At 40.5% G+C, this 24,110-nt stretch overlaps 1 protein-coding gene across 2 annotated transcripts; it reads right to left on the bottom strand.

Moving 5' to 3' along the window:
* Positions 1 to 1,001: 1,001 nt before the first annotated feature.
* Positions 1,002 to 24,013, bottom strand: LOC133487197 (probable ribonuclease ZC3H12C). Of its 2 annotated transcripts, XM_061793389.1 has the most exons (7): positions 23,710 to 24,013; positions 23,450 to 23,637; positions 8,561 to 9,267; positions 7,986 to 8,125; positions 6,106 to 6,340; positions 5,902 to 6,008; positions 1,002 to 5,757 (listed from the first exon to the last, which is right to left on the bottom strand). In XM_061793389.1, the coding sequence occupies exons 3-7, from the start codon at positions 9,187 to 9,189 to the stop codon at positions 4,445 to 4,447; spliced, it is 2,424 nt and encodes an 807-aa protein (XP_061649373.1). In that variant the 5' UTR covers positions 9,190 to 9,267; positions 23,450 to 23,637; positions 23,710 to 24,013; the 3' UTR covers positions 1,002 to 4,444. The 2 variants fall into 2 exon arrangements, with proteins under 2 accessions (XP_061649373.1, XP_061649374.1); XM_061793390.1 differs by lacking the exons at positions 23,450 to 23,637; positions 23,710 to 24,013 and adding an exon at positions 15,942 to 16,059.
* Between the last annotated feature and the right edge of the window lie 97 nt (positions 24,014 to 24,110).

The raw sequence follows: 24,110 nt of genomic DNA, 5'->3' as shown, positions 1-24,110 counted from the left end.
ACGCTCCTCTACAAACAAGCAGATTGAGTGTGAGTATAACAGTTTTAGTGCTATAGCCTGTTCAAAAGAGTTGTCTTGTGGCAGAATTTACAACATGCATAGGGTAAGTTGATCCATCTCCCTTTTTCCCTCCCTACTTCCCAAAGCCTTCCCTCCTCCCCTTTCCCTCCTAGAAGACCCCCCCCCCCATCCCATTTTTCTTCCTACTTCATACCTCCATACTCTCATCTATTCATCCCTTAGGTTGTCACCATCCACCTTCTGCTACTGACTAATGTAGCTGTAACTTCTAGTTAAACTTCATTACTACAAAGTCACCCACTGTGAGCTCAGTATTTCCCTCACCAATTGAGGAATGGGCGCGCTCATGGTCTGTCTCCAATAGAACCACGGTGTCACTATTGGCGCAATTATTATTATTTTATTTTTTTAGGCCTCCCACCTTTCTCTTCTTCTCTTGCCTTTCTATCTCTTTGTGACACGCCTCTAACAAATTCTTAGATGTTGCAGTCACTATATGTGCCTTCACATTTTAATTTTTTTAATTAGGCTATCTATTAAATTGCTATACAGCCAAATTAATAAATTAGACAGGGTAAGTTGAGCCACCCCTGCCTATCATACTCAATTTACCCCAGGGTTACCACTTTAAATGTATTGATCCCTACAGCTAAAATGATGCACTTTTATGGTAGCTTTCGCACACAATTTCACAACTTAGTGACATCTTAACTGATGAATAAAACACATTTAAAATGATGTATTATGGTCTTTACACAATCGTCATGAACCTTATGATTTAAATTTACTTTCATGCGTGAAAAACATCAAATCACTTCTGCCATGTGACTCATACCTTCACAGATGCCATGCAATGGACTGCTCGCCCTGTTGCTTAGCAACAAGGGGTGGGTCAACTTACCCACAAACTCATCTTACCCCACTCTCCCCTACAGTCGTAACTGGGCCAGACCAAAATGTTTTATTTATTTATTTTTAATTATTGCTCATTTTCAACATGACAAACACAAACAGTCAATTTGCACCGGGAAGAAAAGTTTAATTTTTGTGCTTTGGGGTACGTAAAGCTTCTTTAGAATAGAATAATAGAATAATAGAATAGAATAGAATAGAATGTCCACAGTACAAACAAAAAAAACATTTTAAAGCATTCAGGAAGGGTTGGTTGCAATTATTTTGGTTATGATGCCAATCCCTAATTACCACATATAATTTTTGTCTTTGATGTTTTCCGGCTAATCCTGAACGTAAACAACAAATCAGCAAACAAAAAAACATTTTAAAGCATTCAGGAAGGGTTGGTTGCAATTATTTTGGTTTAAATGAAAGCATTAAATTCATTTTGTCTTTGATGTACATTATGATGCCAATCCCTAATTACCACATATCATTTTTGTCTTTGATGTTTCAATCCTGAACGTAAACAACAAATCAGCAAAAAAAAAAACAGTTTATGCAGATGAAAGCCGCATTTTGTGTATTAAAGCACAATTACGATCATCCATCCATGCTTTGACTTTTATATATTCCTAATTTGAACATGACATCATCTGGTCTTTGATGTTTGCTATTAATTTCATAATGAAAATTTGCTGTTTCTTAATTACAACATGACAACGTTTTGTCATAATGACAACATGACATAATATTGTTTTGATGTTTCGCAATTCATTCATTCATTCATCTTCCGTTCCGCTTCTCCTCACGGGGGTCGCGGGCGTGCTGGATCCTATCCCAGCTATCTTCGGGCGAGAGGCGGGGTACACCCTGAACTGGTCGCCAGCCAATCACAGAGCACATATAAACAAACAAGCATCCGTACTCACATTCACACCTACTGACAATTTAGAGTTTTCAAACAACCTACCACGCATGTTTTGGGGATGTGGGAGGAAACCGGAGTGCCCATGCAGGCACAAGGAGAACATGCAAACTCCACACAGGCGGGGCCGGGATTTGAACCCCAGTCCTCAGAACTGTGAGGCAGATGTCGTCCACCGTGCCGCCGTGTTTCGCAATTACGACACAATTTTTGCCTTTGATATTTCCTAAATACAACACGAAATCACATTGTCTTTGATTTTTGGTAAACACAAAACAACATTTTTGACATCATGACATTGTTTTTGATTATTCTTAATAACAGGACATAATTTTGTCTTTGATGTGTCCAAATGACATAATTTAATGTTCCTGAAATCATGACATCATGACATTTGTTTTTGATGACATCTGAATAACATGTCACAATGTTGTTTTTAATGTCCCCAATTAATGATAACAATAATCCTACCTGCAACAAGGCATCATTTTGTCTTTGATGCTGCCGAACAACGTATATTTTATCTTCCCCAGTTACAACATGACGCTATTTTTTGTCTATATTTCCCAATTTTTTTACATTGACATCATTATGTCTTTGATGTCATTGTTGATATTTCCTAATCATAAAACAACATCCTTTTGTCTTTGTTACTTAATTCCATGACTTTTGTTCATCTTTGATTTTTTTTTCCATTTTATTATTATTTTTTTTTACAAATTACAACACAGCATTTTTTGTTTTGATGGTTTCTACTGACAAATGAAGTCGTCTTGTCTTTGATGATTTATCTGATTCTCATTGTATGGTGGAATTTTGATCTTTTAAAAGTTGTTACATGCTTTTCTTACTAACACAAGTTACTTGACAACACCTTTTACTTCTCCGTATGTAAATGTCACCCACCTGAGCCTGACATTAAAAAATGACATTCTAAAACTCAACATCATCATCATCGACAAATAATTTATCGGGAATGGTCACAGGAAATAGAAAAACACGTGACAAAGTTTGTCACAAATTCACAAGCTGTTTCTTATATTCTCATATAAAAACGTATATATCGTCATTTTGATACAATTTGTATCAACAAAGAAGATGCAGGAACATATGCCAACCAGGCACCAATTTATCCACGTTTACTGGAGCAATTTTGTTTTTGTTTTTTAAATACTGTCAGACTAATACAAAGTTCGTTTAAAGAAAAGCATAAGTTAGTCGTAAATCTGACTTGAAAATGTAATGCCGTGAAATGACAAATATTCCTCTGGCTCGCAAATGATGAAAATGAACTTTGATCGAATGGAAAGCAGATGATAAAATGTTCTATTTGTTGTAAAGACATTTCTTTTGTCAAAAAGTGGCAGTCGTGTGTGTCTGTATATTAAGGAATGATTTCAAGTTTTAAAATGATAATAAATAAATGTTCAAGTCAGCAACTAATTAGCATTTCCTCTGCAGGAACTTTCCATGGGAACTAGGAACTCTGGAAGATGATACTGTGCTCCAGAACTAGAAACTTTACCCCTGAAGTATACATTTTGCTTCAGAACTTCAAACTTTGCACACGAACTGGAAAAACTTTGCTCCAGAACTCCACACTTTGTCCCGGAATGAAACAATTTACACACCGGAACTAGGAACTGAAAACATTGCTCCGGAACTGGAACTTTAGTAGTACGATTTCTGCGTTTGGACTGCAGGAACTGTGTTCTAAATTTAGTTGCCAAACGAATACCCTTGAGTACTTTGGAGAGGTCCAGGAACCTGATTGGAACTGTTTAGTTTCAGGAACTAACAAGTACCAAGAACTATGTAACTAAATAGTTCCTGAAGCTTTTAGGCTAGAAATATGGCTTCAGGGACCTCATTCAAGGACCTCTTAAAACCATATAATGGTTCATAAATAAACAAAGCTTTAGGTTCAAAACACAGAATAATTCTGAAGAATGAATGACTTTAGCGGAATCAGTCGAGGGAGTTTTGAGGGGATGTTTTTTCTATTTTTCGCAGTTGCTCTCTGAGTTTACCTCCCTTTTTCGGGGGGAAATCTACACCGACGAAAAATAACCTGACACAAACACGAATACTCAGAGGTAGGCTGTGTTATCTCTCGTAATACCCTGATATGATTGCCCAAAAATAAAAGCAAGAAACAAAAGTGCCCAAATCATAATAATAATAGTAATAATATAAATAACTTAAAATATAAGGAATAAATTACTTAAAAAATGCACCGTTACCCTTGAAAGCCTGGACTCACAAACCGTGTTAGCAAAAATGGAAATGGCTTCACTTTACAATGTTACAAAATCCCAAAAGGTTCTTAAGTGCTAGTATAGCATATTTATGTATTTATATGTACTACTAGAAATAGCACTTATATGACAGGTGTTTTCACTTTGCCATGGAACGAGAAACTATGCCCCAGAACTGGGAAACTTTGTCAGAGCTTTAGGAACTTGGCCACGGAATTTTTTTTCTCCGTAACTAAAAAATGTTTCCAAAAACTGCTGATTAATCACTTTGACCAAGTATGAAAACCTTCTACCTGAACCTTGGGAGTCTTTTGGATTCGGGGGTTTGGGGTTCAAAAGTTGTTCAGGAGCCACCCTGAGATTTTCCCATCAATATGGCGGCAGCCAGTTCTTGCGCGTCCATCACGCTCGGGTTCCGGCTCATCACCACCCTCACCAAATCAGCCGGGAAAATTCCACAGAGGTTCAGGAACAGCCTCTCCCGCAGCTCCTGGTATTGAGCCACCGAGGAGTGCTCCCCACGGTGCAGGGACTGTGTTTTCATTCGCAGGGGGGACGAAAAAGACATCTGTGGTGAGGGTGCGAGGCCACGCTGTGACGAATGTCTGCTCATCTGTGGAGAGGACCAGACTTTCTCAGAAGCCTCTGGAAGATCCTGGAGCTGGAAGAGATCGTAACAAGGTTTGGGCGGCTGTTGATTGTGCTGGTCCCAGTTCGTCTGCATTTGTTGAAGCTCAGATTCGTTCCCCCTGGTAGGAAACAGTGACCCTTGATAGTACCCTCTGGAGTCTTGGTGTCGGTCCTCTCGCCAAATGGAACTCGCCAGGTGGGAGCACTGAGAAAACATGGATGTTTGGGGTGGATGACGTGCAGGACCCAGACATTCTCCTGGGTTTCTTCTGAGAAGTGGCAGATGAGTCAAACGCCCGTGAGTGGAAATGGACTGGAAAGGACTTTGTTCCACATCCAAATCCAGTTGTCTAATTCCAGGTGAAGCGTCCTGGCTCAGACCAGGTGGACTCCGCTTTATGGGTCTTCTGTACTGGTTGGAGCAGGGGCAAGGATGATGGTGGCGCAGGTGGTGGTGGCACGGGGGCCTGTCGTTCAAAACCAGATCCGGGGAGAAGGACTCTGAGCTGCCTTCGCTGCTGCAGTCAAAGGGTAGATACCTGGCTCGGAGACCCACAGGGTAGAAGTGCTCGGGACTCTCCGGAGTGGAAATACTCATGATAGGCGAGGTCTTCACTAGAGAATTGTAGCCCAACACTGGAGACTCAGATCGATAATCACTTTGTCTTGGTCCTGAGGATCGTGCATAATCCCATCCATCTGGGTTTCCTGAGAAAGGCAACCTCCCAGGCACAGGATAACCGAGAGTGCTTCTACCGCTTCCCCTGCATTCTTCTACTTTGGATTGAACTCTGAGATGGTCTGCCAGGAGCTCAGTGAGGGACCTTAATGCTTTTTGTGGGGTTGCCCGGCCGGAGTCAGACGGCGTTTGGTTCCTGGCCGTCAGGGTGTCTTCCAACCGGCATTTGGATGCCGCAGATGATATTTTGGCACTGGCTCGGAGCTCATCGGCTACGGAACGCAGAGGCTGACTGCCTCGTTCTGGGTGGTAGAACTTGCACTTGTGGCCGTACGTACACTTTTTACCTAAGAAAGAACAGAAGCAAAAGGTGCTAATTAAAAGGACTGTTAAGGAAAAGTGAGTCAATACACAATAAATGGGTTTCTGGAGTTCAAGAGGAATCACACATTAGCGCCGCCTCAAATCACCTAAAGCCAAAATGTTTTTACCATAGGGACACGGCTGCTTCTTGTGTTCCGGAATGACTGGTCGCTTCCTTAGGAAGTTCTCCAAACTAGGCCCGTGGCGTCCGAGCGGGTCGTCTGGTGGCATGAATCTAATGACAGTAGATGGAAGATGATTCAAAATAATCAGCCCCCCCCCGCCACACACACACACTTTAGGGAGTTAGAAGGGCACAAAAAAGCATTTACTTGTCATTGACGAAGGAGTACATCAGAAGGCGCTCGTCAATGAACTTCTTCCACTCTGGCTTCTCATTGGCCAGGTCGCGGTAGTTGTCATTGGAGACAATTATGCCGTTCGACTCGTAAGCCAGCTTGACAATGAAGCGGTCGTCGTAACAGACCACGCGGCGTCCCTGCACGCGGCGGGACGGCGTGAAAACCAGGATCTTGTCCTTCTCCAGCTGCCGCAGGACGTCCTGGTCTGAAGACAAAAATGTTTGATTTGTCAATTTGAGGAGAAGTTTGAGGGAGGTTTATTAAGACTTACAGTGCATACTGTTCATTTTCCATGCACATATAATAGGTTCCGGATCAAGTTTGACCAGGGCCAAAAATATCCATGTAATAATTGCAGGGCTCTCGTTTGATGCGGCCCCGTGTCTGAGATGCACAAAAAGGAGCAGGGACGCATAAAGGAAAATCAATCTGCGTCCCAGGACGCAATGCTATGGATTAAAGTATTCTGGCGTGGTGCTGGGACTCGGGCGTATGAATTTATTTTGACAGGGCAGGGCTCTAGAGTGCGATTAATTTGGTCGCCTATGTGCCCTAATTTCTGAATGGTCCTGCTAAAAAGAAAAGAGTGATGGTCCACCTCTACACTCATCCATCTTGGAGGGAACAAATAAATCTCCGCAATTATGGAACCCTTTGCCCAACAACACAAACGTGAACGCGTATATGGTGCATGCATGCTCACATTATATACAATATAGTGTAGCCGGTATTGTAAGAGATGCAGCCATTGAACATGTTGACAAAGCAGCAATTAAAAAAAGGCTGCAGACTTTTTGAAAAGTAGTACAAATCGTGAATCAAAACAGGTTGCTTTGATCTACTTGTTGTGCTATTTTTAATGTTGCTATACTTTGCACTTTTTCTTAACCAACTGGAAACTTGATTGGCAGGACTGTATATTGTCTGTTAAGGCTATAATGTGTGTAATCTGTTAATCTGTGCCAAATGTTTAATATTTGTGCAATTTTAATGAACAGAGCCTGAGTGTGTTTTATTTATATTTTATATTTATCTAAGATATTTTATTGATTGTTCTACATTCCAATGCCAATGTTCAATATATTCTTTGAGTTAATTGTTCTTAAAAAGGATGTACTTGCATTATTAGGATCTAATATATCTGTATCAGATCAAACTAAAATATTGTACAAACAGTATGAAAACTAGAGTAACAACTGTAATACAAATAAATCTGCAATATTTCAAGAACCGTGATATAGCAAGGGATTACTGGATCTGTATTCCCTGATGATAAATTGCAGGGACTCATTGTTCCAGGGCTGGGACTCATTGTTTCCAGGCAGGTGCATCCCGGGACTCACATAGTCTCAAGTGTAAAATGATCTATGTAATTGTCTATATCAATTATGAACAACAGAGCTACGTATTAATTGCATGTCTGACATTAATACATGGAAGATTAATCCTTAATCAAGGTTTCAGAGAAATGGGGAAGTACATTTGATGTTTTACCCCACTTGTTTTTGTATGAAAACATTTACTATAAATTGTCCTGTGCAAATGTGGACAGAGAGTTCTTGGGACAGTTTCAAGCTCCCCTTTGAACATGAACATTTCAAGATTTTCCTTGGTTTAACATACACTCATGATTCTAATATCCATTTGAGACCCGTGGCAGCCTGGGCTACAAACTTTGTAGCACTTGTACAAAAGAAAAAGTGAATTTTGGATCACTTTAGGAAAAGTCATCAAATTCCAGAGTGAAAGAATTATTAAATTTAGGCCATTTTTATAATGTCAAAAGTCAAAAGGGATGACATTTGACCCGAATACCATGTAGGGTTTCAAACTCTGCCGTGTGTGGTTACCTGTGATGAGAGCATCTGGACGGGATTGCTCCTTCCTCCAGGCGGGGACAAATACCGTGATGTCACTGTGGCCTCGCTCCAAGAACCAATCAACAGCCAGCTGGATGCCTTGACAGGAGAACACTTCCTTGTTGCCGTGACTGAAGGCGTAAAAGGGACATGGGTGACAACGATTTGCCAGCCTTTACATCCACACGATATGACGATTTACAAAGTACTCAACTCCATTGTTTGAGTCAAATTACAAATCCCCCATGGTCTCATGTTGAACCATTCAAAGTCAAAGTAGCTAAGCCAAATGTCCCTCCTCACACAACCCACCCACTTTAATACAGGATATGGACCAGCCTTGGCTGGTCTAGATACTCGATACGAGTGAATCTGGCATTAACTCGACACTACACGTGCATTAAAAGTACAGAAATGAGTGCTCTTAAAATTGCTTACGCATCAGTTCAGTGGTATTCTTTTGCTCAATTTCAACTGAAATTCCATTAATGTGTTTGTCAAAATGACCACGAAGAAGGAAGGGTTGTAAAATGGAACAAAGCTTGGTGGTAAATTGGGGACCTCACCTCATGGCCACGTTACTTCCATCCACCACCACAGGCCGAAGGTTTTCTTTGTCCTCCAGGATTTGGGACGAGCACAGCAGCCCGCCCACTGAGGAGGAAGACGAGGAGTACGCGGAAGAAGATGAAGGAGACTGAGAGCCCCTCGCACCTCTTGGTGGCTCCACTGGGGCCGCCCTGGTTCCCAGTTTGACCAGTTCCCCCAGGATGTCGTTGATGAGCGCAGCCGGGCCCAATTTCTGCAGCACCAGCTGCACCAGTTCTTCTGAGTAGCCCAGCTTCAGAGCAAAGTCCACTTTGGTGCGGCAGTCGGTGTTCGTCTGCGGGTTGTCCGCCAGGTCCAGCCTGGTGGGGGAGTCCCGGTTTTGCGCTTGGGTGGAAGCGTTGTGGAGACGCTCGTCCTCGCTGTCTCCACTCTCCTCGGAAAAGAAGCTGCTGACGCTAGCGCTGCTGCTATCCGAACTGTTGGTGCTGTCGCTAAGGCCAGAGTCTCCGGAAGCCGACACCGCTGTCGATGACACCTTCCCGGCGTCCTTTCCGGCGCTCGAGCCGTCCACGTGGAGGTAGTCCAGAGCCAGCCCCGGGCTGAGGATGTGGCTTGTCCCATCCTCCACATGGTCCCTCAGGCCCATGAAGCCGCCTCACACATCCAGACCCGGGCGTTGGCGAGCAGACTAGATTAAGCGGGACCCTTTTTTTAAAAGTCTGACCTTAAAAAAAAAGAGAAAATTAGTTAATTCAGGTGCAACTCGGTGTCATGGATCATACTGCTATTTCTCCAGTGGTGGGAAGTAACAAATACAAGACCTGCATATTCGCGGGACAGCATTCGTGATTTGCCTGTTTGGGGATTTTTGGTGTAACCTATCCTCTGTTAGTCACTTTTTTTTGTGCTGAGCCAAAAGCCATGTCTCATATAAAAATATTGCTTTGATGGCATCTTGGTGCCAAGCACCTATGTTGACCTGAGGGGAGGAGCTTTGGTTAGTCAGGTCATAGCTTTGTCAAACAGAAAAAAGTGCATTGGCACCATCTTGTGGCATCTACAGGCAATTACATTACAAGTTCCCCAACTTATAAGGTTTTTAAGTTATGAGTTGTCGCTTGTCAGGCTTTTTATTTTGCTTTGTGTCGCAAACAAAACATTGGTTAAACAATCAGCCACTAGATGGCAGCAGCAAACTTATACAACGTCCACAACATTACCTCGCTGTAAAAGTACACTAAATCAGCCAATTCGAGGCTGAGGGGGCGTGACAACCAAGGCAAACCAAAAGGATAAAGACACACATGGATGGATGCCCAGAAGGGGGAGCAGGTGTGCAAAGGTGGGGCATAGAATGCAAAGGTATGCGAAGGTGGAGAATGGGGCGGACGGTTTGGTGAGCGACGCTTGGTCGGCCAGTCGGGAGGGTGTCATGACTGCAGCATCAGAGTGAGGAGCGCTGCCTGTGGCGCGACAACCCCAAAAGAAGTAGTGACACTCTGAGTCGAGGACTGTGACGTTGGTGACCTTTGTGTGTGCTATGTACTGGTATTTTTTCCCCCTGTTGCTACAGGGCCCATCCCACGGTGGTCGTCCATGGCTGTGAAAGAACTTCGGCCACAATGTGACACAGCTAGCCTTTGCTGGAGTGTGTGAGACAGCCATTTTAACACATTCACTGCCATTGACGGCTTTATAAGTCAAATATCCATGTTAACTGGGAAGGCTGGCAGTGAATGAGTTAACCTCATTGTGACTTGAAAACTAATTTCCTACCCTTTGCCACGCTTTAAAAAGTTTGAATACTGCCTTTTATACTTTAGTGGTCTTAACTCTGTTTTACCCATTTTAGCACTGATTAGACTATTTTTGTCGACATTGTGGACTGAGCTTCACTACAAATTATTTGTATAGTTGGTTGTGCTCAAATAAGTGGTATAAACTGTTTTCAAGCCTGCTGTTCTCCTTTGCCACCCAGTGTTGTTCTCTCACCCGATTAGAAATCTACACTTAAAACAATTCCTTAAAGTTACATTTATTTACATATCATTTTCATCCCCCTCCCCATGTAACAAATTTTAAGATGTGGAACTGTGTCCATGCAAAAAAAATTAAATTGAACAAATTTCCTCGGTAAGGCTGCAATGGATTCATGGGATTCAATTCATTTCAAGCTTGATTATGGAATTAATTAATACGTAACTCAATGAGCTTCTGTGTAAAAAAAAACCCAAAAAACTAAAGTGATACAGTTAAAACGTGAACATGCATTTCATTTACAAATGTGTGAATCCCTTAAATCTGAGCCTCCCCTGATTTAAGGGGTCCTGGAGGCCTAAATCACCACGACAATGCCAAGCAGCCACAATAATCTGACACGAGGATTACGTATTTCCGAGATAAAGAACAGAGTGGAGTGGTCAAACAGAGAGTGTTGTGTTGACCTCCTTTTAAAAAGCACAATGTGGACTCGGAGACATCCCAAAGGCTCCTTTGATTGCATGACTCTCAAGTCGCATTTTGGATGCGTCGATGTGTCCGTCGCTTGCTCCCTGAATTGTTATGTAAATGAGCGGCCAAATGACAAATGAGAGCCAGGCCTTCTCGTCCAACATCAGTGTGCGACATCACAAATGCGCTTCTGGAAGAATGGTCACAAATTCCCATAAACACACTCCTAAACCTTGTAGACAGCCTTCCCAGAAGGGTTGAAGCTATAATAGCTGCAAAGGGTTTCATATTGAACCCTATGGATTAGGAATGGGATGTCACTTAAGTTCATATACGAGTCAAGGCAGGTGAGCAAATACTTTGGGCAAAATAGTGTATCTATGTGGGTGCGTGTGGTGTGGAATAACAGTTGTGGTAATGAATATCCTCTGTAGTGTTAGTTATGGAGAACAGTACCTATGTATACACTTTATTGTATCAGTATGTTCTTTTGGTGACTCCGAGAGCCAAAAGGAAGTCCGTAGGTTAGTGTTCCCTATTTGGGCTCCAGTACTCTGAAATGCTCGATGAGAAATGTTGAAATCTCGACTTCAGACTTAATTTTACACTTTGGTATTTAGTTAAACTACACATAGGCCTGTTTGACTGCCGCTTCTCCTCTCTCCTTCCCCCTCCTCTCCTGCAAGGCGAGGGACGAGGTGGCAATGATCGAATCTGAGGCCGTTGCTGTATGGACCGGTTCTGCAGCGCTTCATCTAATCTCTTGGAGTGGACTTTCGTGCTGTTTCGGCTTACGTTGTACAGCACCATACGATGTGATACTGTAAATGTTGTCCACTCGACATCCATTCCAGCCTGGTCATCGTGGAGGGGGGGGATCCCTCCATCTGTGGTCCCTTCTTAAGGTTTCTTCTTTTCTTTGGAGTTTTTCCTTGCCTGGTTGGGTTTAGATCAGGGATGTTGTCGGTCTTTGTCAACTGTGGGCCTGTGAAGCCCTTTGAGACTCTTTGTGATTAAGGGCTATACAAATAAACTTGACTTGACTTTAGTGTTACTTTATTGTAATGAAGACTATTCCTAATAGTAATATTTATCAGGAAGAATGTATACTTAAGAGCGTTGGTGATTGTCTTTAAATTAAGCTTACACTACTAGCAATGAGTATTTATATCAGTAAAGCAAAGAGTGTACAAATTAGTTCTGAGAGAATACAGTGGTCAGTGATAGTTGGAGAGTACAATCAATAGTCTTTGCATTAGTCGGGAGGAAAAGTATCCACTTTAAGATTAGTCGTGAAGAAGAGTACACACAGTGATAAATAGTATCATCATTAATAGAGTGGTGCCTTGAAATAAGAGTTTCATTTGCTCTGTGACCACGCTCTGAAATCTAAACATTTGTATCGTAAATCAGCAAATGCAAAGAATCAGTTGCATTTAGTAAGAAAAATAGCACTCTTGTGTTACTGTGATGTATAAAAACATACATAAATGACATAATTGCATAGACTGTCAAGAATTAAACAGTTTTTGCAAAATGTTTTGCTTCAATTCATTGGACATTGTGCTGCTCCTTCTGTTGTGCCACGTTGGCCACCTCTAGACAGTCACAACTAAGCTCAGTAAGTTGCAGTAATTATGGTCATTTTTTTCAGAGGATAAAGAATATATTTGTGTGTGTGTGTGGGTGTGTGTGTGTGTTTGTGTAGCAGGGGGTTATAAGTGTGTCTGGCGTGCTCCTTTTGAGCAAAGCAGCTGCCAGCCAATCTGTCCTTCTGTGACACAAAGTATTGTTCTGGGTGCTCTGCACAGACGGAGATTTTTTTAAACCTCCCCCACTGTCGCTCTCTCTCTCTCTCTCTCTCTCTCACGCACACACAGACGCGCGCACACACACGGTTCGTCATGAATTTAACTTAAGTACATTCTTGATAACAATTTAAGTAGATCAAAACATAGATAGATAGATAGATAGATAGATAGATAGATAGATAGATAGATAGATAGATAGATAGACAGATAGATAGATAGATAGATAGATAGATAGATAGATAGATAGATAGATAGATAGATAGATCGATAGATAGATCGATAGATAGATGTTACAGTGACTTACACGTTCCTATAATCCAGTACAGAACATTTGTTGTGTACGGTTCATTTGTATTAAACTTTTAGGAAATACATTTGTAGCCTGCAGGCCTCTTCTAAAAATAATAATAGAAGTAAAAATAATAGAATAGAAATATATATTAGTTTTTTAATCATTTGAAAATGTAAACACTGGCAGAGAGTTATGGAAATAAAGTGTTGAATATTGATATTTATTAATTTCCTAATTATTGTGAGAAATCATTAAGATGATCAGTACCTTACATAATTTCATATCAATAATGATTAATAATATCATATAATAATAAAATATTATTAAAGGTTATTTGAGACGCTTGTATCCCTTTGCTTTACTCGGTACCCAAGAAGTAGCTCTCTATTTCAAAAACATAAAATACATCAAATATGACTAAAATGAACAATTCCAAATATCGATCCATCCATTCTCTGAACTGCTTCCCCTCATCCTGTTGTGCTGGAGTCGATCCCAGCTGACTCTGGGCAGGAGGCGGGCTACACCCTGAACTGGTCGCCAGCCAATCGCAGGGCACATATAAACAAGCAACCATTCGCACTCACATTCACACCTACGGGCAATTTAGAGTCTTCAATCAACCTACCATGCATGTTTTGGGGAGGTGGGACATGTTTTCAATGAGCATTATCCATCCATCCATCCATCCATCCATCCATGGATATAACTAAAATGAGGGCGGCACGGTGGACGACTGCTCAGCACAGCTGCCTCACAGTTCCGAGGACCGGGTTCTAATCCAGCTTCGCCTGTGAGGAGTTTGCCTGCGTGGGTTTTCTCCCGGTACTCCAGTTTCCTCCCACATCCCAAAAACAAGGATAATTGAAGACTAAATTGCCCATAGGTGTGAATGGGAGCACGAATGGTTGGTTGTTTATATGTGCCCTGCGATTGGTTGGCGACCAGTTCAGGGTGTACCCCGCTTCTCGCCCAGAGTCAGCTGGGATAGTCTTCCAGCACGCCCGCGACCCTTGTGAGGAGAAGCGGCACAGAAAATGGATTGATGGATGACAAAAATCAACTATAGTAAATAATTGTACAGCATTTTATTTTCCTATATTTAAGCGCAGTGTTAAATGTTCAAACAGCATCATGCTACCGTGGCTCGCAAAAATATCCAATATACTTGTTTTTGATGAACACATAGGACTACTACGCGACAGTATTGTAATGATGGTAGTACTTGAGTATTTTTTAAGGTGCTACTACAAACTTTAAGGAGCCACGCAGCAAACTCATGAAATAACTCAGCTGCTGAGTAATATCTAGCCCGGGGGGGCTTGTGCAGGGGGGGTCTGCACCTCATGCCTCCACAGCGAGCAGATGCCTCCTCAGCCACTGACCTCCCTGGAGGGGAGGTGTGGGGGGTGCCCCTCTATGCCCCCCCTCCTCCCCTGAGGCCTGGAAAAGCCTCCACACGGCACTCGGGGCCTGCTAGGCGGCTGCCAGGGACCGGCTGGAGGAAGGGGGGGGGGATCGTCCCCTTTGGGCGGTGCGGAGTGGGGGAGGGGGCACCAGATGCCTGCTGAGGACACACTCTGAAAGCATCCTGCAACTGGTGGTGCCCCCCAGATATACATGTCACCAGTGTGTGCGCACGTGCACTCACTTTCACCTCTGACGTGCACACGCACGCACGCACGCACGCACACACTCAGATCGTTACATCTGGTTCACAAAAGCGCCCCCACCCAACACACACACAGGAGTCGGTAATGCCATACTGAGGGCTGTTCCTAATATTTTGACCACCTTATGTAATGACGAGACAAAGTTCGTTACATTTAGTTACTCGTTGTACTGAGAGCTGTTCCTAAATAATACCTAATAAGCATAAATAAAATTAAGTGATTGCCCCCCCACCCACATTTTTTTTATTTATACAGTTCTGCTGTGCCATCCATTTTTTAAATTGTCATTGAATTAAGTGATTTTTGGAAGGGCACACCAGTTGTAGGCCATCTTAAAAAAGTTCAATGTATATGCAAAATAGTTTCCTTTTTTTTAAATTGTATTTTTATTTACTTTTGTTCACTTTTATTTTGTGATTTTTGGGGGGTCAGACCATTCAGATGACATAAACAGAAGTTGAATGTATGCATCATATATGTAAAATAATTTTATACACCTCTATTCTTGGTATTATTACAGATACATCTCGATAATTTGGAATTGGTGGAAAAGTTTATTTATTTCAGTACTTACCTCTATGTATATATGTTTTCCATTAAACATGCCCGATTTCTATCGTAAAATAAATGTTGATTGTTTCGTGACTGTAATATTCAATTTTTTTTAGATGGTGTATGTTTGGTTTTTAAGATATAATCCTCAAAACTATTCATAGATTCGGAAAAAATAATTATAGGATACTGAAAAACAATAAATAAATAATAAATGCGCTTCTGTTGTGGCATTCATTTCTAAGCAACTTTGAAAGTATTTTTTCAAATTATATTTGTGGGGCAGTTTTATATAATAGTATAGTATTTGATTAGTTCTGATTAATTTGATTTCTTTTTTTGATTAATTGTAGGGGTGAAATGGCTAAAGGAATCCAAGAGATGTAAATGTTACAGGACCTTTACCATATGTGGTCTGTCGATCAACCGACGTCGCAAATCCTTTTTAAAACTCACCATTTTCGCACCATTTAGTGAAAAAAAAAAAAAGTTGAGTGAGTTGGTTCTTCAGAAGCGACATTCCTAGTATAGATTATTAGATTAGTTGTTTGACTTGCAAACTCACTGTCATATACATATATTTACAAAGAGGAGATTTTACCAGTTAGTACTGACTTACCTCATAGAAGAATCTCCTAAAACCTTGTTGTTTTTCTTCTTTTTGGAGTGGAATTTCCCACAAGTGCGTCTTGTAGCCAGCAGAGATGCACAATGTCACCCCCCCACCCCACCGCCCCCCACCCCCCCAAAAAAATCACAATGTTTCCATAAAAACAACAACGTGGAGAGCGATTGGGAACTTCCTTCCTTTGCGGCGGCCCACCTTCTAGTGAGATGGGTCCCGGCTACGTTGCGGAACACTTCCACCAACACTCACCCCACCCCTTTCTGTCTCCTCCCCCCTCGACACGCACACACAATAAAGGTCGGGGGAAGGGGGGTGCACGTATGCACAAAGGAGGGTCTTCAGTAGGCAGCTGCACACACACACACACACTCACACAATTTCACACACATATTCAATCACCAGATTATTTAAAAAAACGTTTTGAATTAAAAGTAGTCTCTAGTTTCACTTAGGGGTGGACTCACTTTTGTTGCCAGCAGTTTAACCATTAATGGCTGTGTGTTGAGTTAATTTGAGGGCACAGTTGATCGACACTGCTATAAAAGCTGTACGCTGTCTACAAACACGCACTTTCCCAACAGGAAATCGGAATCATCTGTTCCTGGGTCAAGCTGTGGCCATGCTGAAAGTGTACATTCGACATTTTAAGTCAGTCAAACCTTCTTAGCTGTTATAAATGTGTAAAAATAAAGTTAATTGGTGGATAATAAAGAAAGATGTCATGTTAAAAATGGTGGTTGCATCACACATTTTTGTGCTTTTTAACATTCTTAGGGGTCGTTGAAACGTAAAAAGAGGTCAAGTACAAGCGTTCATCATCAAAATAGTCTTTATACACAGTACTATGTAGTGAATTTTCTTTTCTTCCGGTTTCATTTATTAATGTTCTCGTTTCTCTTTATATAGTCTTGTATTAATTGTATTTTTTTTTTTTAATGTAGTGATTTATTTTCTTTGTGTAAATACTTTTATTCATTGAATATTTATTGCTTTCTCTATGTTCAGTATTATATTATTATTTTTAAAGCAGCATTTTCTTCTTTTTATATAGTTTAAGACATATTTATGATTTTTTAATGTGATTTTATTTTATTTATGTACAGTGTTTATTTTGCTTTTGCTCGATACATTATTAGATTTTATTTCTGCATTAATGTTGGGATTTTTTCTTCATATATGGTATTAAATACATAGTCATAAGTTGTTTACATTTTATGATTTTATTAAATTATTCTTTTATTTTGTGTCTTTCTGTATATACATTATTATATAAATGTTAATGTTTAATATAGTGATTTTTGTTTCAAGTGTTATGTTGTTCGTATTTGTTTATTTTTAAATACAGTATTAAATACATATGTATTAATGTTTTATTTTGTGATTGTTTTTACTTATATACAATTTATTTTGCGATCATTTTTATATATATATATATATATATATATATACACATTATAATATAAATATTATATATTATTTAACTTCGTGATTTTTCTTTATAAACATTATATAATACATATTTATTGCTTTTTTTAATTTTGTGTCAATTTCATTTATATGCAGTATTTTATTTATTGTATTATTATTTTGTAAAGTATAACATTAATTTCATTTTTATCATTAATTTAGTGATTTATTTTCAATATTAAATTTCTCCATATACAGTACTTCTCCATATACAGTCCACTATTCCATTAAAATGAGTTTCTTTTTTTAACGTGAAGACATTCTTAGCTGTCATACAAGTGTAACGATAAGTGAAAGGAACACCCATAATACTGGTGTTACAATTTTTTATTTTGATTTTATTTTTTTTGTAAATTATCCATCTTTGTTCAACTTCTGTAGACAATTCTGGATCGCAGAATCCGAAAATGACATCCGTTTCTCTTGTTCAGGTCAGGTTTTTATGCCAAGTTGTTGCCTGTTTATTAATCAACTGTTACAAACTTTGCTTACTGTAAATTGCTGTTCAAAATTCAGGGCCGTAGTTCCAAAAGTTGACCTGATTAAGCAAAACCATTGTGATATTTGGATTCAGCACATCAAAATTTTCCCAAATCAGCTCAAAAAAAAAAATCTTTTGACAATAAATTTGTTGTTGGCCGGTGTAATACAGTACCTTTTCTCTGTTTTTGTTTGCTTTAGCCATATTGTACTGAGCAGCCAGAACAGGCAGAGTGGCTTATTTTCCCTGAAAAGCACACTTCCACACTTTTGGACATTTGGAGACGGCGCACATATAAACACACTTGCGTATGCAAATACACACACGCACTCCCGCAGTGACTCTTTAATTGGGGCTCAGCTGACAGGTTCGCTCCTCAGGGAGCATGTGTGTGTGTGTGCGCGCGCGCGTGTGGACCATCTGCTTGGCGAACAGGTGTCCCGCTCGCCGGAACCTTCTCTGACTAACCACCAAATGGACCACCAATGTTTGCATCGTCACTGTTTCAAAAACACTGGAAAAGACCATTTCCACAAGGTCTTCCAAAGACCAACTACTCCTCGATGGTTTGTCCCGTCGCTCCCAAATTGGAAGCATGAGTACTAAACATACGGGTGACATTCAATTGTGAAGCATTTCAATTTCCTTCATTGAATGTGGAGTGAACATGGCGAGGAAATTTGATCACGAGTAAAAAAAAAAACACCAAACTCGAAAAATTCATGTTTTTGAAATTCAGACTTCAATTCGGTCGGCTTGTCAATCATGAGTAGACCCACAAAAAAAGTCTCAAAAGGTCATGCCCGAAAAGACACAGGAAGTCTGACATTTTGGTTTAAAGCAGACATTTGTGGCTCATTTTGCCTATTTCCAGGGGTCTGAAAAAATAGAAAAATTCAACCACCAAAGTCAGTTTCTCTTAGCAATACCGGTATGAACCTTTGGTCCACATACATATCACAAATAGACCCTCCAAAAAGTCTGAAGAAGCCATGCTTAAAAAGACAAAAATAAAAAAAATCACCCTTTTTTTTGGTTGAAATGATCATTTTGCCCATTTCCAGGGTTCTTTTAAACACAAACCACTTCCAGATTGTTTTGTCCAATTTCTCCAAAATTGACGGTAAACCATGTATCAAAAATTTCAAAGAATTTTTGTTTTGGACATCACGCGTGGACAGAGCATGGCGATGAATGTTGATGCCGCAGTAAAAGGAAAAACCTAATCTCGCATGCATGTTCATCCTGGTCAATTTTCCATTTTTGGTTCACTTAAGCCAGCTGGTGTCATCAAACACTCTATCACAAATATTATTGTGTGTCTACGTGTTTGAGTGTGTGTGTGTACGTGTATCCGTCTGCATGCATGTGTGTGCAGGAAAGGGGGAGGTGGGAAGAGGGTCACTGAGGACTTTTGAAGGAACAAAAGGTTGGCCTTCGGCCTGCGCTCGCCTCCGGGTCATTTAAGGACAGGCAGCACACGCACGCACGCACGCACACACACACCACCTGCTGTTGTGCACTCGTACGGTCTCTAATGGAGATGTTGAGTGATTGGGACATTACAGAGATTGAGCACAAAACTATAAGGCCAATCTAATCGCCACGGACACATCCGTCCATCCATTTTCCATACCACTTATCCTCACTCGGGTCGCGGGCGTGCTGGAGCCTATCCCAGCTGATTCCGGGGAAGAGGCGGGGTAAACCCCAAACTGGTCGCCGGCCAATCGCAGGCCACATACAGTATGAACAAACAACCATTGGCACTCGCGTTCACACCTACGGGCAATTTAGAGTCTTCAATTCACCTACCGCGCATGTTTTTGGGATGTGGGAGGAAAGCGGAGGAAATAGAATTAATTGGTTTCATCAATAATACGCAATCATTTTAAAAATGCAATTCAGGATGAATACAAATGATTTAGTTATAATAATTATCTGTTGTACATTTGCTATGACTATACATTTCTATAAAAAATATATAGTAATTTATGGAAAACTTTTCCACATAATCTGATTTTGTTTGTATATTTATTGTAAACAATATAACTTTGGTGAATTAAAGAAAATACAATGTAGTTCCCTTTCAGCTGTCTTTTTATCTTCGTTTTTAATAATAATAAAACTATTGTATTTTATGTTTTAAATTATTATTATTAATGATAAAATGAAAAATTAAACAATATATTAATGTAATGTATTGTAAACCTTTCCACAGCAGCGTAAATTTGTCTTGTTTTAAAAAAAAAAGAAGCTAAAAATAATAAAATGACTAAAGAAATTGTAATTAGAATTTTTAATATCCATCCATTTTCAATACCGCTTATCCTGTTCAGGGTCACGGGGCGCTGGAGCTTTTCCCAGCTGACTTTGGACGAAAGGCGGACTACACCCTGAACTGGTCGCCAGTCAGTCGCAGAGCACATATAGACACGGACAACCATTGGCACTCACATTCACACCGTCACTGAGTGTGATCTGATCTGAAATCATCAATTATTTATTTATTTAGTGCAAATCAACTATAAAAATTATGACATAATTTGGAATGGCATTTTTAATGATCCAAAACGTATCATTTAAGTAAAACACAAATCCAACCACTCGAGTAATATTATGACTTACTGTAAACTTTTTCCTACATGTCCGCTCATCTCAATGTGTTGTACTTCAATGAGACTCCAAGGGAGAGGGGGGGGACTTTTGCTTGATTTTATTTTTTAAAAAAGCTTTAAAATTAGAAACTCATACACACCCGCACGCCCACACACACACACAGACACACACACACACACACACACTAATTAAGTCCTGATAGATGTTCCCCTCTGTGCCTGACGGTGCATGCGTGGAGTGTGAATGTGTGTGCGTGTGTCTACAGGGCGAGTGTCAGGTCGCAAAGGTCAAAGGGAAACAAAAGCAAGGAGCAGATCCCAGCTGCCGAGCTAAACATACATAAACCCCCCACGCCCCTGCTTCCCTTTCAGTGGGAGTGTGCCACCGTCCTACACACGTACACATGCACACGCACACAAATCTGAGTGAGTGGGGGGAAAGGTCAGCATGCATACACAGACAAATCCGTAGAGTTTTTGTACTACTCAAAGATGTGCCTTTAATAGTATAAAAGCAATCAAACAAGGGTTAGGGTTTCAAATTAGGGTTTTAAACACGAGCTGAGGGTGAAAATAAGGGTTTCAAGGCAGCGTTTGGGTTTAAAACATAGGCGTCAAACTCAAGGCCCGGGGGGCAGATGTGGCCCGGGAAAGCAAATCTTGCGTGTGAACTTCTTGCTAAAATACCAAAATTACAAATGGTCTTAACCTTCAATAACGTTGAGAATTGCAAGCTTTTTTTTTTTGTTAACAGTCCCCCTTTTAAAATAAAGTAAGTTTTCATTAGCTTATCCATCAATTTATTGTGTATTTGTAATATGAGGCAACTGTACATTTACAGGAGGGCTGCAACTAACGATTATTTTATTAATCGATTAATCTGTCAATTATTTTTCCGACTACTCAATGAGTCCGATTTAAAAAAAAATATTTTTTTAAAGTCCATCCCTTTATTCCAAATCAGGACATTATTTCAAATAGACAGTGGAGAAAATGATCAGAAAATAGGCAAAAATGTTGATCATTGTTTTCCAAAGAAAAAGCAGTTGTTTGCGATTGTCTTATTTTGACAAAACACAAATGTAATCAGTCTGCTTTCATCCAGGAATACAGAAATCTGAGAATATTTACTGTTGAGAGGCTGAAATTTTGAGGATTTGGACAATTTTAAGCTAAACTATGTCTCGAAACGATTAATCGATTCTCAAAATAGTTGTCAATTACTGTGAAAACTGATTAGTTCTCAACTAATCAATTACTGTGCCTCTAATTTACAGTCTATGGTTTCACAGTCGGGTCACTGATGGTGTCATGGTACATTCATCTGACTTTGGTGCGGGCAGCGTGGGTTCAGTACCCACTCAAGTGACGGTGTGAATGTGAGTGCGAATGGTTTTCCGTGTCTATGTGTGCCCTGCGACTGACTGGCGACCAGTTCAGGGTGTAGTCCGCCTTGAAGTCAGCTGGGATAGGCTCCAGCGCCCCACGACCCTAACCAGGATAAGCGGTGTTGAAAATGGATGGATGGATGGATGGGTTTCACAGTACGACCCTCTGAGGGAAACCATAATTACGATGGGCCTTGCAACAAATGTTTGTTTGACACCACTGGTTTAAAACATGTGTAAGGGTTTCATTAAACACTTAGGGTATCAGAGTATGGTTATCAAGGGCTGGGTTAGGGCTTCAAAAAAGGATGAGGGTTTCAACACAAGGTTACTGTTTGCAGCTAGGGTTAGAGTTTAAAGGAAGGCTAAGGGTTTCAAATTAAGGTTCCAAATTAGGGTTTGAACCATGGGTTAGGGTTTCAAGCCAGGGTTACTATTTCAAACACACGTTACATTCTAGCGGCACGGTGACCGACTGGTTAGAGCGTCTGCCTCACAGTTCTGCGGACCGGGGTTCAATCCCCGGGCCCGCCTGTGTGGAGTTTGCACGTTCTCCCCGTGCCTGCGTGGGTTTTCTCCGGGCACTCCGGTTTCCTCCGACACCCTAAAAACATGCATGGTAGGTTAATTGACAACTCTAAATTGCCCGTAGGTGTGAATGTGAGTGCGAATGGTTGTTTGTTTCTATGTGCCCTGCGATTGGCTGGCGACCAGTTCAGGGTGTACCCCGCCTCCTGCCCGATGATAGCTGGGATAGGCTCCAGCACGCCCGCGACGCCATTGAGGAGAAGCAGCTCGGAAAATGGATGGATCGATAAAATGTAAATATTTCATTGACAAACTCATTTAATATTTCATTTATTTTCATTATTTCCTTTTCTAAAATTATTCTTTCAAATACCATTAAAAATACAAATGTCATGAAATAATTATAATTCAATTTGATAAATGTGATTAAACAAACTATTTCAGGAAATAAATAAATATGACATTAATTAGAAATAAAATTCCACTTAATAAATAATGAAAAACCCTTAAATAAATAATTATATTCCATTAAACATTTAAAATTCAATTCAACACATTAGAATTCCATTAAATAATAAATGTGATAGTGATAGTTTTTCATTATTGGCTATCTTTTGAAATAATCTTTTTCTAATTATTGCCAAATTGTATTCAATAAATAAAAAATTCAATAAATATTAAAAAAATGATTAAATAAAAATATATTCATATAAAATACATGATTATTAAAGAGGTTCAACATAAATATTAAAATGTAATAATAAGTTGTTTTTATTCTGCATTTCATTGGTTATTAGTTTTTCTCTCCAAAACTAAAAGAATAATAGACAAACACTCCCCCTGATGACTATATGTGGAAATGCTACAAATTTTACATCTGATTAATATTTAATACAAATTATTGAAATAATATCCACAACTAAATGAATTAAGTAACCCCCAAAAAATATTTTGATTTGATGGTTTTTTACATTTTATGCCCAAATAAAAGAGCACATACAGTAGGTGTGTCCTCACCTTGTACCAGCTGAAGGCTCCGCCCATTCTCCTGCAGATATCAGCCACTGGGTCAGGACACACCAAGTTTATTGCTTCCGGAATCATCTACACTTCCGTAGAAGAGTAGCTCGTCAGCTCGACGAATCGCTTCCACAACTTTGCTTCCGACGTCATAGTTCTCGCACACATGGTACGAGTAGTTCCGCCTGAAAAAGGTGGAAATGCTTCAGAGTCATGGAAATCGGACCACATCGCCAATATCCAGAACCGTCCCCCACCGAGCTGTATAGATGCCGGAGTCCTCCTCAGTGACGTTCAAGAGGAAGACCATGCCGCCATGATAGTGAATCCTCTCGCTCTCATTGGACGGGAGGACGACCAGCTCGTTGCCCGAGGAGTTTTGGAACCCGGTGAACTGTATCAGGGCTACCTCGGAGTCTTTCAGGACAGACGGAACAAAGTGGAGGGATTCGCCTTCCAAGAGCAGGAGATACTCCATGTCGAACTCCTCGCACAGAAGCTCAGATGTGGCTGAGGAGACTCTGACAGTCCCTCTAAATGAAGGTGGAGGGCATCAAGCTGCTCATCCTGCTTCGAGAGGCGTTGACGCTGCACTTGAAGGGCTTTGCGCACCGGGTCTGAGTCTGCTGGGTCCATCTTATGGCCAGTTCGTTCTGTC

Source organism: Phyllopteryx taeniolatus, chromosome 12 (assembly GCF_024500385.1).
Source record: "Phyllopteryx taeniolatus isolate TA_2022b chromosome 12, UOR_Ptae_1.2, whole genome shotgun sequence".
Taxonomy (NCBI): Eukaryota; Metazoa; Chordata; class Actinopteri; order Syngnathiformes; family Syngnathidae; genus Phyllopteryx; species Phyllopteryx taeniolatus.
The sequence above is the reverse complement of the archived record's forward strand: the minus strand, read 5'-3'. Positions and strand labels throughout refer to the sequence as shown.

Excerpts from the sequence above, each read along its gene's own strand:
- LOC133487197 (XM_061793389.1), bottom strand. The coding sequence starts at position 9,189 with ATGGGCCTGAGGGACCATGTGGAGGATGGGACAAGCCACATCCTCAGC. Across the intron at positions 6,009-6,105 it reads TACTCCTTCGTCAATGACAA|ATTCATGCCACCAGACGACC; the intron begins GTAAATGCTTTT and ends TACTGTCATTAG. Across the intron at positions 5,758-5,901 it reads GAAGCAGCCGTGTCCCTATG|GTAAAAAGTGTACGTACGGC; the intron begins GTAAAAACATTT and ends GTTCTTTCTTAG.